The sequence below is a fragment of the Grampus griseus genome (assembly GCF_964374135.1).
Source record: "Grampus griseus genome assembly, chromosome: 2".
NCBI lineage: Eukaryota > Metazoa > Chordata > Mammalia > Artiodactyla > Delphinidae > Grampus > Grampus griseus.
Window position 1 is genome coordinate 13470054 of NC_139018.1, and position 14810 is coordinate 13484863.

At 46.6% G+C, this 14810-nt stretch overlaps 1 protein-coding gene across 4 annotated transcripts in view; it reads left to right on the forward strand.

Annotated features, from left to right (window-relative positions):
* Nucleotides 1-14810, forward strand: part of TTC7B (tetratricopeptide repeat domain 7B) — a 237585-nt gene that overhangs the window by 180032 nt on the left and 42743 nt on the right. For 2 of the 4 annotated variants that reach the window (XM_082647696.1, XM_082647699.1), the window contains 3 exons: nt 2989-3150; nt 5584-5634; nt 14092-14232. In XM_082647696.1, the coding sequence (XP_082503822.1) occupies nt 2989-3150; nt 5584-5634; nt 14092-14232 (354 nt within the window). The remainder of the gene's footprint in view (nt 1-2988; nt 3151-5583; nt 5635-14091; nt 14233-14810) is intronic. The other 2 variants (XM_082647697.1, XM_082647698.1) reach the window with 2 other exon arrangements.

Here is a 14810-nt window from a genome sequence, read left to right on the forward strand (position 1 = left end):
AATTAGTGCAGTTTAACAGGGCTCGCAGCCACTGCTCAAAATGCAGGCCAGCTAGGCCACAGAGAAACTCGCCCCTGGAGTAGCCTGGCCCCTGGGTGGAGGGGCAGTCATTGGTGGGCTTAGACGGCGCACCAGGCAGACTCTGACCTGGGATGGTACAGCAGAGTTCTGCTTGTGGTCCAGACCTGCTAGAGGGACGTGTGTAGCCCCCCTCGCTGCAGGAGAGGGAAGGTCAGGCTGTCAGGACTTAGCCACTGAGAGGTGAGGCTCGGACCCCGGGGAGAGAAGAGAGGGAGGTAACAGTCACTACAGCTGGTTCACAGCTGCTGTGGCTGCCCAGGGCCAGCTTCCCCTTCTCCCCCACCCACAGGACCCTGCGAGGACACTCATACTAATTTCAGACCCCCTTCCCCACCAGCTGATCGGGACCTTAATCTCCCCTGAGGTCTGAGACTTTCATCCACATCACATTAAAAACAGACAGTGGGAGAAAATGAGGGAGGCCCTTGGGATTCATTCTCCCCTTTGCCCCTTGGGACCTCTTCCCCGGAGCCTCCAGGAGGCTCCCACTTCAGGTTAAACATCAGGTGCTGTAGCTTCCAGCCGAGGTGTGTCTCCGTGGCAGAGTCGGGGGTCGCTGCCACTTGTCCGTAGTGGACACTGCTCTCCCTCAGGCGCTGGCCAGTGACCAGTTTATTGTGTTGGTGTGGTTGTATGTCCACACGACGCCCTCCAAGACTCCTCTCACTGGCCCTGCCCCCACAGCCCCAAATCGTTGCTTTTCACACCACCACCACCAGTTACTTACCCAGGAGGCCAGGAATCAGAGAAACGGAAGGCCATGTTAGCAGGCCTTATCAGTTGCAGACTGATTATAAATGATGGTAAAACATTCTGAAGTGATCATTTAAATCAGAGAGACTTAAAAATTATGAAGACTCACCTATAAATGGAAAAGATGCCTCCATCTTGATTAATAAAGCCCAGTTTTAGATAGTTCAGCCCATTGGTGGTCGCAGGAGGGCAGCGGTTCTTATTAGTGCATCAGTGGGGCTGCCTGTCTCGTGAGCGACCCACAGATTTGGTCCAAACTTGATTCCGAAGGTTCCATAGAGGTGTTTTGCTTCCATCCCTGCCCTTCCATCTTGCCTTTCCCTAAAGACAACCATTTTTTATTAGCTTTTTGTTTACCCTCCCATACAAATAAGATTATATCTTATTTCCCGTGTCCCTTGACTTGAAAATAGCATACCATATACGTGCTGCACAGCCCCTGTGACGTGTCCCTTTACACATGCCCTGAGGATTCCTCTGCACCCGTTTGGGAGAACGTCCTCAGGCTTCTGCAGTGCTTCTCTGCTTTTCGAAATGCATCCGACAAGAGCACAGCCGGCAAAGACGTGTGGCCAAAGCCGAGGTGACCTGCCACGGTTGTGATACTGCCAATTCTGAGTCACCCAGTGTGCAGTAGACGCCTCTGTGAAGCCACAGGCCCTCTTGGATTGTTGTTTTTGTCTTCCAGAGCTAAAATTTATTTCCTTTTTTAAAAAAATTTTCTACTGTGGAAAAATTTCAAGTATACCAAAATAGAAATACTCGTATAATGAACCCCCATGTACCTAACACCAGCCTTCAACAATTCCTATTCTTTTTTCCTGTATCTCTGCTGTCCCACACTTAGTTTTTGTAGACTATTTTGAGGCAGATCTCAGACATCGTATTTTGCCTGTTAAAATTTCAGTGTATATGTCAAACAGATGAGAGCTCGGTTATAAAAATATAACCGAGATCCCATTATTATACATCTGGGTCATTATGAAGTACAGGCTCAGTGTTCTTGATTTTGGAAGGTGAATAATTAACTGGGGTATGGTTTTCCACCTCTGAAATTGTCCATATGCAGATCTGTGTAATAACATAAGGGGAACCCATGTCTACAAGCTTTGGACTATAGCTGAGTCCACTGTGGCTAAAGAGTGGACATTGGTTTTATTAAATGGATGTGGCAGACTGAAAAAAAAAACCCTTAAGGAATATGCTTTCCCTTCTAATATCGCCTCTGGGTCCCCTTCCCCCCACCTCTGTCATCCAATAGGTCCTAGCCATCAGGAGAGAGGAATCAAATGGAGGGACAGTCATTTAACTTTGAAGCTTTGAATCATTGTCTTTTCTTCGGAATAAGTTAGTTCCTTAAATAGAGGAGGAAAAAGAATTCTTTTCCTTCCTTTTGCCTTCAAAACAGGAAGCGGAGTAAGGAGATTTATCTTTGATCATTGGTAGATATTACCAGACACCGATCCGTAGTAAGGATTCTTCCGCCTTGAAAGTTTGATCCATTTTGTCTGGGAAAAATTTTAATTTGGCACTGCAGTGGTTCTCCCTACTGCTGTGTATCTCTCCAGCTGAAGGCATGGAAGTGACAGTAATAGCTTCCTTTTCAAAATGCCCGGCCAGTGGACCCAACCGTAGACCAGCTTAGCAAGCTTAGACTCCATTGTCACGATTCAGGGACCTGACCCATTGTTGCACCTCAGTTATCTGCACCTAGAAAGACCTTAGTTTTCAAGTAAACTTTATATAAGTGCTTCTCATAAAAAACAAATCAAGGAAAAGTCAAGTTCTAATCCTTTCCAATTGAAAAGCAGATAGTTTCTTTTCCTCCAGAATGTCCTGGGTATTCTAGGTTAAAGAGGCATTATTTTCAATGGATCATACTGCTGAATCCGTGCCCAGGTAAATCTGAGATGTTTTTATGCCGTGGTGTTGTTGCAGAACAATTAAATAACCAGTGGAAAAAACAGCAAATGTGTTTTCTTCGGAAAGCACTTGCATTCTCTTGTCAAGTAGAGGAATGACTGTGTATTACGTGGCCTCATTTTCTTTGCAGCTTATGTGAGTATATTAAAAGCCAGTTTATTTTTTTTCTTTGTGTTTCTAAAGTTTTTTTGCCTTTATCCTTTTTTTTCTCTCTCTCTTTCATGTTTTTAGTGTCAGATTCCTCCTCCTCCTCTTCTCTTTCAAGAACCGAATCTCCTCTCCACCTGTTTGTATCTTCTCATCTTCATTCTCATCCCAAACCCGATACCTTTGTGTGGCCCCCGGCAGCTCATTCAGTCAGTGACCCAGGTCCCCGCCAGGAACCCTCTCTGTGTAAACATGGTTTATGGTTTTTTCCTTTCTTGTTAGATCTGCTTCATTTGCCTGATGTTTTATTTTCTGATAATCTTCCTAACTGCTAAGCTGGATCGGAAACTCCATCAAATTTACCTGAGAGAAAAATCTTGCTAGTTTGAAAATCCAAAAACTGTGCGGGCAGAAGGAGACGTTGGTGCCCAAGTTCCAACCTCCCTTTTAAAAAGTAAAGGAAATCTGTTTAGAGCAGAATCAATAGAAGCTTCTCTGGAGCATCGCTTCCAGTTCTTGGGGACTTCTGTGCTTTCCGCTTTCCTGGAGTGGATATAAATTCATACAGATCTCATTTTTTAAAAAGACAAATTAGAACATTTTGCAAATAATAATTTACTCCTAATCATTTCTGGTTTTCAGTTTAGAAATTAATTCACCAAGTATATAGTAATCAAGGTAGTATTCTAAAGATATCAGTCATATGCCTTTTAAGTATGTGGTTCTCAAACCTTACTGTGCGTTAAAATCACCCAGAGAGCTTTGAACGCTGCAGATTCTCTGGGCCCTACCCCCGGAGTTTATGATTCAGGAGGCCTGAGGTGGGGCCCCAGAATCTGTATTTATAAAATACCTCCTTAGGATCCCGATGCCAGTGGGCTGTGTACTACATTTTGAAAAACAATGCTATAAATTGTTTTCTGTTTGCAAGGAAGGAAAACGTAGGGCTTGTGTCATGAAACTATGCAGGGAAATTGAACAGTATTTTAATCTAATCTTGATTTTAAATAATAGGGAAATTTGAAAGTCTGTTTTAGGGCGTTTAGGGACTTGTCAATGGAAAAAAAAAAAAAAAGATCCCTGTATTGAAATGAGACACTTGTTGATAAAGCCCTTAAATGGCACCTAAATATGGCTCTCACCAGGAGAGCCACCCTTGTTCTTCCACTCATTTATTTAATGTTCACTTTACCCGCAACACGGCCAGAAAATTTAATCTCTGTGTCCATGATTTAAAAGGGCTCATCTTTGTTCCAAACACTCAGTTATATGCTAAACAAAAGCTCATAAGGGGAGCTGCTGCCAGAAAGAACTACTTTCCCTAATGCGCTTATCTTTCTGATGGTAACCTGCTGTGTTACACACACACACACACACACACACACACACACACACACACACACACACACACACACACACACACACACACACACAGTCTGGCAGAAAGGAGACTATGATCTAAAATAAATAATTCAAACCAAGAAACACTCTGACCTTACTTATCTGCATATTAAGTGTTCTGAACTCAGCCTCAACGGCAATCCCAGTTTTATGAAATGGAATATGAAGATAAAATTTACAAACTGCTTATGTCGTTTTTAATCCACTTCTTAAAATAGATATTTTCCCTTTAATATGATGCCTACGGGCAATTGCCAACTTTTTTTTTTTTTTTCTGCTTTGGTTTTTCCAGAAAAAATTGTTTATTACACTGACTTTTGCCCAGTTTTCTGGGGTCTTAAAATGGGATCTTACTGTTCTAGAATAATGTTAGATGTTCCCACTGCCCCATCCTTTCTCGTTTGCACAATGAACCCACCTACCTCCACATCCTGCCAGTAGTTATCTTGTTGCATCCCAAGGAGCCCTGTGTCCCTTTAAACCTCTGAAGATTGAAGTCCAGACTCTTCTGGTGGGGCACCTTATATCAGATTAATTAGCAAATTGTTAGGGCGATGAGCACCCACTGGGCTTTCTGCTGAACGTAATATGTACCAAGCAGTGCTCAGTTGTTTATTCTCTGTGAAGCTCTGAGTCATCTTCCATCCTTAGGGAGTGCATAGCCAGTAACCAGGTGTTTTAAGTAAGACTGTTCCCCTCCCCCCACCCCATAAATCCAACATTTAGTTAGAGAAGGGAAAACATAACATACATTGCTAGTAAATGTAGAATTTCTTGATTAAAATTATAATGAATTTGAATCCCAACTCTTTCCCTTAGGACAGATAGCCAAGACCTGAAGTTTTATGAATTTCTCCCTCCAGTCCTTTACTTCACAGGATTGAAAGCTAGCCCAGCCCTACAAACGGTTGGAATCGTGATTAGGGTTAACGTGTGGAAAGATCTGAAAACTGCTCGTTTGATTATTTTTCCCTTCCCTTTGGAATTTCCTGCCCTGGAAACAAAACACATTACATGAATTGGTCAGCTTTCATGTGCTGAGTGAACATTTAAACGTGGAGGGGAATGCCCAGTTGGCCTTTCTTTGCTTTAAAAAAAAAAGAAAAAATCATTGTTAGTGGAAAAACATATGTCACTATTGAATTGAAATCTGATTCCAGACAGCCAGACTTACGGTTGGAAGGTTATTAGAACTCCATTTGCTTTTTTAGCCTTAATTTTGATTTTTCAAATGTTTGTTTCTTGGTTTTAATTTTTGGTTTGATTTGTTGTTCCAAGGCAACTCTCCAGAAGTATACTTTCATGGTTTTCCCTCCCTTTTTTCAGTTAGTAAGTAGTTTACCGATCTATCTGTTAACTTTTCTGAGGGTCTCCAGAATCACGCTGACCCCACCATGCAGTGTGTGTTGTGGCCGTTGATCAGGAATGTTGAGATGGCTTGGACCTGAAGCTTGCTCACCCCTCCCGCTGGGGACCAGCCCTCCCAGGCCCTCTAATGCTTTCTGCAGCTCGGGTGTAAACACTGAGGAGGCAGCACTTGTCTGGGAAGGACTACAGAAGAAGGCATTGCAGAAAGAATGCCCAAGTAGGGGCGTGCAGTGGCTTGGTCAGCAACCCCACGGGGGCTGATCAAAAGTGTGAGACGTCCAGCCTCCCCAGTGTGGCTCATCTGTAAATCTGAGGTAGAGGGAACTAGTTGAATCTTAAAATTCCTTTCCAGTTCAACCACTATTGCTCATAGAAAACAATTCTAATAATTCGTTTTCCTAAAATAAGCTAATCAGACATCATAAAACTTAAACTACTTCTACCAGAATTTAAAGCAGACTAAGCAATTCCCTTCAAATATGTTAAAGGGAGGCTTGACATATTTATACAAGGGACTTAACTACTTCCATAAAAACAGCTCCAAGTCTCTCGAGGGTCAGGAAACCTGGGTTCTGCAGAGGAATCCAGGCAACTCATTTAACCTTCCTGGCCTCAGCATCCTCATCTGTAAAGGTCTTAGTCGACTAATTATTCTGTTCACACACACCTTTGGGGTTTGCCGGTAGCTGATCCTGATTTCAAACCTCGGCCAGGTGCCTTGCTCCCCAAGTTGCAGCCTGGACTCTGTGGCCTCCAGAGGGCAGTGACCGGCCAGATGGGGAGAGCCGGACTGGAACGCAGCCGCCAGGACCCCCCCCACCCCCCGCCCCCCGCCCCGCTGCCCTCACTCCTGAAACCTGAGGATCCCAGGCGCCCCCAGCAGCGAGCGCCCCAGCAGTCATCCTTCTGGAGAGAAGTGTGGGTTGAGGTTTTATTCTTCTCTCCAAGAACGTGCTAACTGGGTGCTCAGCTTCATTTTTCATATCACCGATTCTGGTGACACCGCGGCTCTCTTTAGGAACCAGGACACGAGAATAGACATTAACGAGAAAACACACCTCTCAAACGAACTCAGGTGAGAAATAAAGCCAAGGTAGTCGTTTTGTCTCCTTCCACGGTGGCTGGCGTTGTATTATTGACTTCGCATTTTTCTAACATTCAGAAACATCTGTCATGATCAGGAAGTGACTAGTCAGGTGGTGAATTTCACCCTCTGCTACTGCTTAATAGAATAAAGTCATCTTTGTCACCTATATGTGACCAAAAAATCACTCTAGTGATGACCCCACTGCTTTCGAGGAGTGGCAGTTTAAAACATTCAGTCCTAATGATTCAAGTATAAACCTTTTCTTGCCATTTTAATTAAATTAAAATTAATTCTCCTTAAGTAGTTCTGGGGTGTCTTTCTTTAAACAAGGTCGGTTGGAATTTTAGGAGATGGACAAGTCAATAATAAATGGCACTCGGGGAGAAGTTGAGTGTGTGACCAGCAATTAGACTACGGCCTGAGCCAGGGAGGCTTCTCCCATCAGCTGCATCAGAGACAAAAGCCTTTCCCAGGCGGAAGGACACTTCATTCCAGAGACACGGCCTCATGGCTGTGCACGGGGGAGGGTTTGAGGAGGTGGGTAGCCTCTGCCCTGTGCAGTCCTCCGGAAGCTGCTGTCTCCCGGCTCACCCTCACGGCGGGCCCCTCCCTGCATGTGCGCCGCTTAGCTCCGCCAGCCCCCAGCAGCAGCACGCAGGCCAGCCCCGCATGCCCGCTGGTGACCACATACCCCTGCCTTCGGGGGATCCTTCCCTAAAGCTTTCCCTGGAAAGGACGTTCCCCTTTCAAGAGAAGGCACATCCCGTCAGGTTTCAGCTGTGCTTGATGTTCTGTTAAAGTCATTTGGAAATTGTGATCTCGTCTTGGGACCGTGGGTTGGCTGTCCAGATTTCCTTGGCTATCTTAACCTCCTTTTTCACTCAGTGAACAAAGGAAAGTATCTACTAGAATGACCTCCAGAGCTATTTATCAGCGGGACCCACAACCAAGAGGCCCCATAGTCGGTGGGAGTTGGATAGACCCAGCAGTGGCCCCTAAATCCGCCCCAGCCCCGTGGCCCCATCACGTGGGTGGACATGCTGTGCAGAGGGCAGGGGGCAGCCCTCGAGGGATCAGAATGTGGAAGGGGGATCTCTGACAGCGTGCTGTGAAGAGCCCACCACCCCCAGATCAGCCTCCTTGAGAGGCAGGACCGCCTCCAGCAAAGATAGGAATTGTCCTCGCCCGGGGTTGGCAGGGTGGGGAGTGGAGGAAAATGGCTCATGTTTTTAAGGTACAGAGAAAAATATGCCTAATTTGAGTGCTGAAGTGAGAGCAGACGCTCGCATCTCTCCTCTCGCCTCAGAAAAGAAGAGACAGTCAGCACTGTCTCCTCGGGTCCAAGGACGTTCGGGTTCTTAGAGCACAGGGGCCAGGTGTGAGGTCACTGGGCTGCCAGCAGTCCGCAGTGTTGCACTGATTTATGCGCAAGCCCTATCTTGAGAAACAGGCATCCTTTTCCTGTTAAAAACGAAGAGTTTTAAGCAAAGCTCTGGGGCAGAATGCTTAGTCACTCAGATCGTTGTTCAGTTTGCAGGGTCTTTAAAGGGGGGAGGGGCGCCTTCTTTTCTTTAATTCTTTCATTGTTTGGGGGGCACAGCTTCTAAGAACCGGAAGCTGAATAAACTCTACTGACAGATACGATGGAATCACTTCAGGACTGAGGGAAAATAAGTACAGAGATTTATTAGCGGTGGGTAGTTTCTGCACACTTGGTTTCTTTTCAGAAAAACGTGGGGAGGGCAAGTATCTGCTGCGGCGGCATCAGGCAGAAAGAATGTGGGTGACAAGCAGAGAGATGGAACTTGGGGCGCGGCCACGTGCTCTACGTTGTCTCACGTTCATGCATAGGAGGCATCCGAGTTAACTCTCCAGGGCCGGGAAGCAAAGAGCAGCCTGAATCCTGAGCAAACACCTGTGAGATGTGCCTCCTGATGTCTCTTTGGTAGAGGATTCTTTTCGCACATCAAGTAACATAGCTGTCTGTTGTTCCTGAACCGTGTTGCTCACCAAGTCAGCAGGCAGCAGGGCTGCATCTGAGACCTGTTCATCTTCTACATGCTGTGAAGATATGAGGGGACAGGGAAGGTGGACATCCTTCAGACCATAGCAGCTTACATAATGCGACCAGAACAGCCAAAAGGGTAGCTAGAATATAAATACATGCCATGCACTCAGTGACCCTGCTTGTGAAAATACAGGTGATGGAACATAACTAGGCCACATAATTTATTGAGCCCTTTGCTTCACAGAATTATTGGCTCTGAGATCCCTTTGAATGATGAGCCTTAGATATTGAAATAGGGTCCACGTGTGATTGCCACATTTGAGGTCTGTGTGAAATTGACCGCGGGTGTAGTGTGCTTTGGAAAAGGATTTTTGGGAAGGCTTCAACTGCAACAGCAAGTTGACCTGGCTGTGCCCGGCATCCTACTTGTGGCAGGGTTTCTCCACAGGCTTCAGCAAATGATAGGAATGTGGGGCAGACATCCTCCAAGCTGAGCTTGGACTCAGCTTCCTGAGGTCAGGGGCCTGGGTTCCTGGCCCCTCAGCCCATGGGGAGATGACTCTCCACTGCAGCTCCTGGGGCCTCTCTTTCGCTGCCCCTGTCCCCCACCCCACCCAGACAGTGGTCCGGGGGGGAGGGGGGACTCAGATAAAGACCCCAGATGTAGGGATCAGAACAATTCTTCAAGTGGCATTTTGCCTATGTATCAGGTGTCCGAGATAACATTTCCTCTTGGGCCTCTAGCTGGGAGGAAATTCAGGTCTCCTCAGCTCCGGGGCATCTTATGCCCTCTGGACCACTGGGGCAGTCAGGTTACAGAACCTAGGCCAGATGTTAGGGCGTGCTCTCACCTGCCTGTGTCAGCTGTCGGTTCAGTTGGTTTTGCAGTAGCTTTTCAGAGCCACTGTGCCCTGTGACTGAGGGACCTGGTGGCTGCTCGGCTCTCAGGGTTACGACAGGGATAAGCGCTTCTCAAATTAACGTGATAAATAAGAGGTGTACAGTGGCCAGACACATCTGCTGGCTTACCTGTCGAACCTGATTATGTGGAAGCTTGTTTCTCCAGAGTCTTGGATTTCAAATTAGAAATATGTCTTCTCTTCCTCCCTCTAATTCCTTTCTCAAGCCTCAATTTGTCCATTTCCCTTAGGGGAATAATCCTCTTAACCCCCATGCACGCTGTAGGAGGACATTTGCTTTGGTGAGAAAGGGGTTGCTGTAAAGATAGGCGGGTTAGAACTAGCATTTCTAGGTGTTACCAACAGAAATCAAAATCTGTTTTGCCACTTACCATTTTCAATCCTATGAAACAGTTAAGTTACAGGTTGTTTTGATTATTTGTAATCAGATATATATCCATTCTGATTCATAATGATGTTTATCCCTTTTTTCCTCCAAATTCTAACCCAGTGGAAGAATTTGATATACTGTGCTATTGCCAGAAAGAGTAGACATTAACTATTAAATAATTTTACCATTATCATAAGTCACCTACCATTATTAATGAGTACTGAATGCCCTAATATCCATCCCCAGTTCAGAACCTGAAGGGTCTCTGCCCCTGTGAGGTGTGTGTGAAAAGGGATCGACTAGGAAGGAAACAGTTATTTCTGACGGACCTCAGTTACCCTCCCTATTTAAGCAGGTTAGTTATGTTAGATCTGGGAAGCCCCTAGGTGAGTACAGTGTTAATCCAGCTGTGCACCACTGTGCTTCTTAGTCCGGGTTGTTGGAAGTGAGCACAGCCATGCTGAGAAGCCCCTTGAGACAGGGAAGGTTCTGGCCTCTGAGCCATTAGGGAAGGACAGTAGGGCACCCAGACGTGCTTCCCCAAAGAGGGGCCACTCTTCTAAATTTCACACAGTGATGTGTGTATTGACAGTACTCATTCTTCCATTCATTGATTCATCATTCACTCATTCTGCAAGCATTTACCAAGTACATTGCGTGGGCCTGGCATTGTTAGCCCCTGAAAATACCTCAATGGAGGGCATGTTCCTGTCTTCCAGAACCACCCAGTCTCGGAGGAGAGACAGTTACATCAACTTTTTACATAAAACAGTGTGGTCTGTACAGTGATAACCATACCCACAGGGGGAGATGGGGCACTGAGGACCCGAGGCCTAACTTTTTACACGAGGGTGGTAGGGAGAAGAAACAGAAGGCTCACGGCAGCCTTCCCGGTGGAGGTGGCATCAGGGCTGGATTCAGAGGCTAGATTCGGAGTTAGGATAGTGTTTGAGTCCTGGTTTTGCCACCTGCTGGCTGTATGACTTTGGGTAAGATACTCACTAAAATCTCAATTTTGTCATCTAAACAATGCAGGTAACAGTGTTACCTGCCTCAAAGAATTGTTTAAAGGTTAAGTGAGATAATATATGTAAAGTGCAAATCAGAGTGCCTGAAACAGGCCACGTTCACTGAAGCCGCTAATCACCACTGCTGGCATCATCATCATCATCATTGCCAGACCTTATTCACAGTGAAACATTGATTGTAATAATAACTTAAAATCTGTTATTTTACAGATGATTATGTGAAGCATTAATTGATTTAGTTGTATATAGATACCACAAAGAGAAAGGACTTTGACATTAGTTCTGACGAGTGCATTTGTGAACCAAACAGTTAATCCAAAAAAACAGAATTAGCACCTCCAAAACTCACAAGTCCTTGTAGCAAAGGAGCCTGAGAACCTGGTAGAAAATGTGTGGGAGTTTTCTAGAGCGGTAGTTTATTATTGTTCTTTTTGAAAAATGAATTAATAACTAAATATTTTGAGCATTTCTCAGTTTCGACTTCTCATGGGTCAATATCAATAGATATAACCCGTGTAAACAAGATCTCTTGAGGGGTCTCAATAAATTTGCAGACTCCTAAGGGATTCTGAGACCGAGAGGTTTCTGAGAACCTCCGTCCTAAAGGACAAGATCTTCCCGATACTCTTTCCCCAGACTGTTGGGCTGCAGGGAAGCAGGACAGCTCAGGCTGGCTGGCCTGTGTAGAGGACGCCTGCAGGCTTTTCTTGACCACATGTCAGTTAATAACACCTGCTTCCTCTCTCCCCAGGTCAGGGGCCTCAGCCTTAGCTGCACATTGGAACCACCTGGGCTATTAACAAACAGATGCCTGGTCCCACCCCTAGGGTCCATGATTCGGTCAGTCTGGGCTGTAGCTACGGCATATGATTTTTTTAAATCCCTAAGTGATTTTGATGCGAAGTCAAAGTTGAGAACCACTGTTGAAGGTAGTCAGTGAGGAGGTGAGTCGGCTTGATAATGTCAGAATGTAGCAACAACAACCTTACTTATTTACTAATAGTTGCTATTGAAAGTCTCAGGGAAACGACATCAAATCATTGTTATCAAAGTTAAAGCATTGATTTTTCCATAAAAAGGTTCAAAACAAAACAAGACCAAAAAAATCAACAGCAGTTTAATCATTTTGCTGTTTGGGGTTTTTTTAGGTAGTCCCACACACTTTGTCTAAGCAAGGTCAGTTCTTAGCTGAACTTCATCAGTTCTCCTGGATCATAATGATATCGATCAGTGCCTCTGAACTGGGCCTCGAGATCCTCCTTGCACGGCAGCGCTCACTGGAGGACTCACTGGTCCTTCTCCAGAGGCCCTCCTCATGCTTTTCCCCGTGGGCGCTGTGTGTGGATTATCCACAGACGCTGGATTCCCAGTCTGGTTCCCATCCACCTCCTGCATTTTGCCTCCACCAACCCCACCCCACTGAAGGATTTGAGTGTATTTAGAAAAATCCATGTTTCCTTTGTGTTGGAATATGGATGGCCAGTCTATTGCCGCAGGTAGTCTTAAAAATGAATACATGAATTTTTATTTAAAAAAAAATTTTTTTCAGATCAGTTAATTTCCAGATTTTGTCTTCGTGAAATACAATCGTATAGTCTGAAAATAATAACTTTGTGCTTTCCTCTTTTCAAATCTTTCACGTCTTATTCACTGTTTAGAACTTTTAGAAGCTTTCTTCCTTAAATATTCATGAAAATAGAAGGCATTCTTATGTCATTTGTGACTTCAATGAGACAATCTCTGATGTTTAACTGCAAGAAGTTGCTGGCCCTTTGTGCCTTACTGAGAATATACTTTCCCATTTCTAGATTAATATTTTTCTATCATAAAAAGGACCAACTTGGTGCATCTCAAAGCCCCAACAGAAATTATTTTTATGCTCACAGTCTCATTTTACCCAGAGTGAAATTTATTTGAGTAGTCAGCATTTATCTCTCTATATCATCACCATTTTCAACCTCACGATAAGTCGATAGTTACCACTGAAGGCGCTGGAACGTTTATCTCCGTATTACGCTTTACGATGCGTTATAAGTTAAGAATGTTGCCAGTGAATATAAATATCACCGGTTTTAAATTTGAAATAACCGAGACTCCCGCTCTCAGCTCTGAAACCATTCCTCCAAGAGCGGATGTTGGAAAGAAGTGGGGAAAGAGCCCCTGTTTGGGGAGGTGGCCTCCAATCGCCAGGACCTCCCGAGGGTCAGCGTGGAGAGGAGTGTGTCATTTGACTCATCGGACTTCTGAATAGAAGCCCTTTGGCCGGTGAATGTGCTCAGCCTGCCGCCTCCCCCAGTTCTCAGGACAGTAGCTTCTACAGAGGAGTGAGGCGGGTGCAGCTCCTGAGCTCCGGGCCCCTTTGCCGTAACCTGTCCTCGGCGAGTCTAGTATTAGCCTTAGTGATAGACACCTGCTTAGACAGCAGGCAAATTGTGCTTTGTCTACAGTTTTTAAGGCATGTCCTAGAATACGGTTCCAGATCCCTCAAAGGCCAGGGAATGAAACGGGCGGTTGCTGGGTTTGTCTTGAGAATGGGCTCCATCTATGCCAAATCCTGCCCCAGGAGGCAAGTGTGGTTCCTCCCCCTGCCCCCCAGGTAGTTTCTAGGTTCAGGCCCAGGCGGGGGTGCTTTGTCACCTCCCTTCGTAGTACTTCACGTCTGCGAAGTTTCAGCAGCGTGTCACGGCCTCGTGGCTAGCTGTGCCTCTCCTGCCCCGACACTCAGCCTGCGCTCGACTCAGCTCCCGGACGGAGCATCTGCACAGCGTGTGCTCTGTCCTGACTAAAAGACGAACTAAAGCAACGGACAGAAACTAAGGTGCCAGGCCATAGTGACTGTATGGACAGTAAGGACCGTAAACCTCAGAAACATTGTGAGGGAGGGGTGTGTGTACGTCTTGAACCCGTGCCTGTGTGTGAGGGGGACGGCTGGCTGTGTGGGTCGGTGGCTGGCTCTGGGTCTGTCCTTCCACCTCTGATGCCGTCTTCCCGAAACCCTCCCGCAGGCTCTGTCCACGCCACGTCGGTAGCAGCCTCCAGAGTGGAGCAGGCACTGTCGGAAGTGGCGTCGTCTCTGCAGAGCAGTGCCCCCAAGCAGGGCCCGCTACACCCTTGGATGACGCTGGCGCAGATCTGGCTCCACGCAGGTACCGCTCCGCCCCTCAACCCCACGCCCACCTGCCGCTCTGCCAGAGGGGAGCTTGCGGCCTGGGCCGCAGGGTTTATGCTGTCGCAGGGGCCAGAGATCTACACCCCAGACTTTCTTTGAGGGGGACAGCAGAGCGTGGTGTCCCAGACCCGACGGAGGTCTGGCAGTCCTGCAGCCTTGGAGTGGAGCCTCAGCTCTGCTACTTACCAACAGCTGCATGGGCTGGAGGTGATAGCCTCCCCTCTCAGCCTCGGTTTCCTCATCCGTATGGTGGGTCAATAGCATCGTCTCCTAGGGTTGGTGAGCACAGTGCCTGGCACACCCTGGTGGTGAAGTCTAAGAGACCCTGGGAGAGGGGCCAGGTGTCCTGATGACACAGATGTCTTTATCTAAGCCGAGGGGACGGGGGGAACAGCGTTTGGATGTCCGAGCTGCCACTTCTGACGGCGCTCCTGGTAATCCTCAGAGAGCGAGGCAGGTACCAGCAGCTGCCGGACTGGAAACTAGCCCAGAAGGCAGGTGTGACTGCCCCTCCCCCAGTTTCACACGGCTGCTTCTGCATAGCTAGGGAATCGC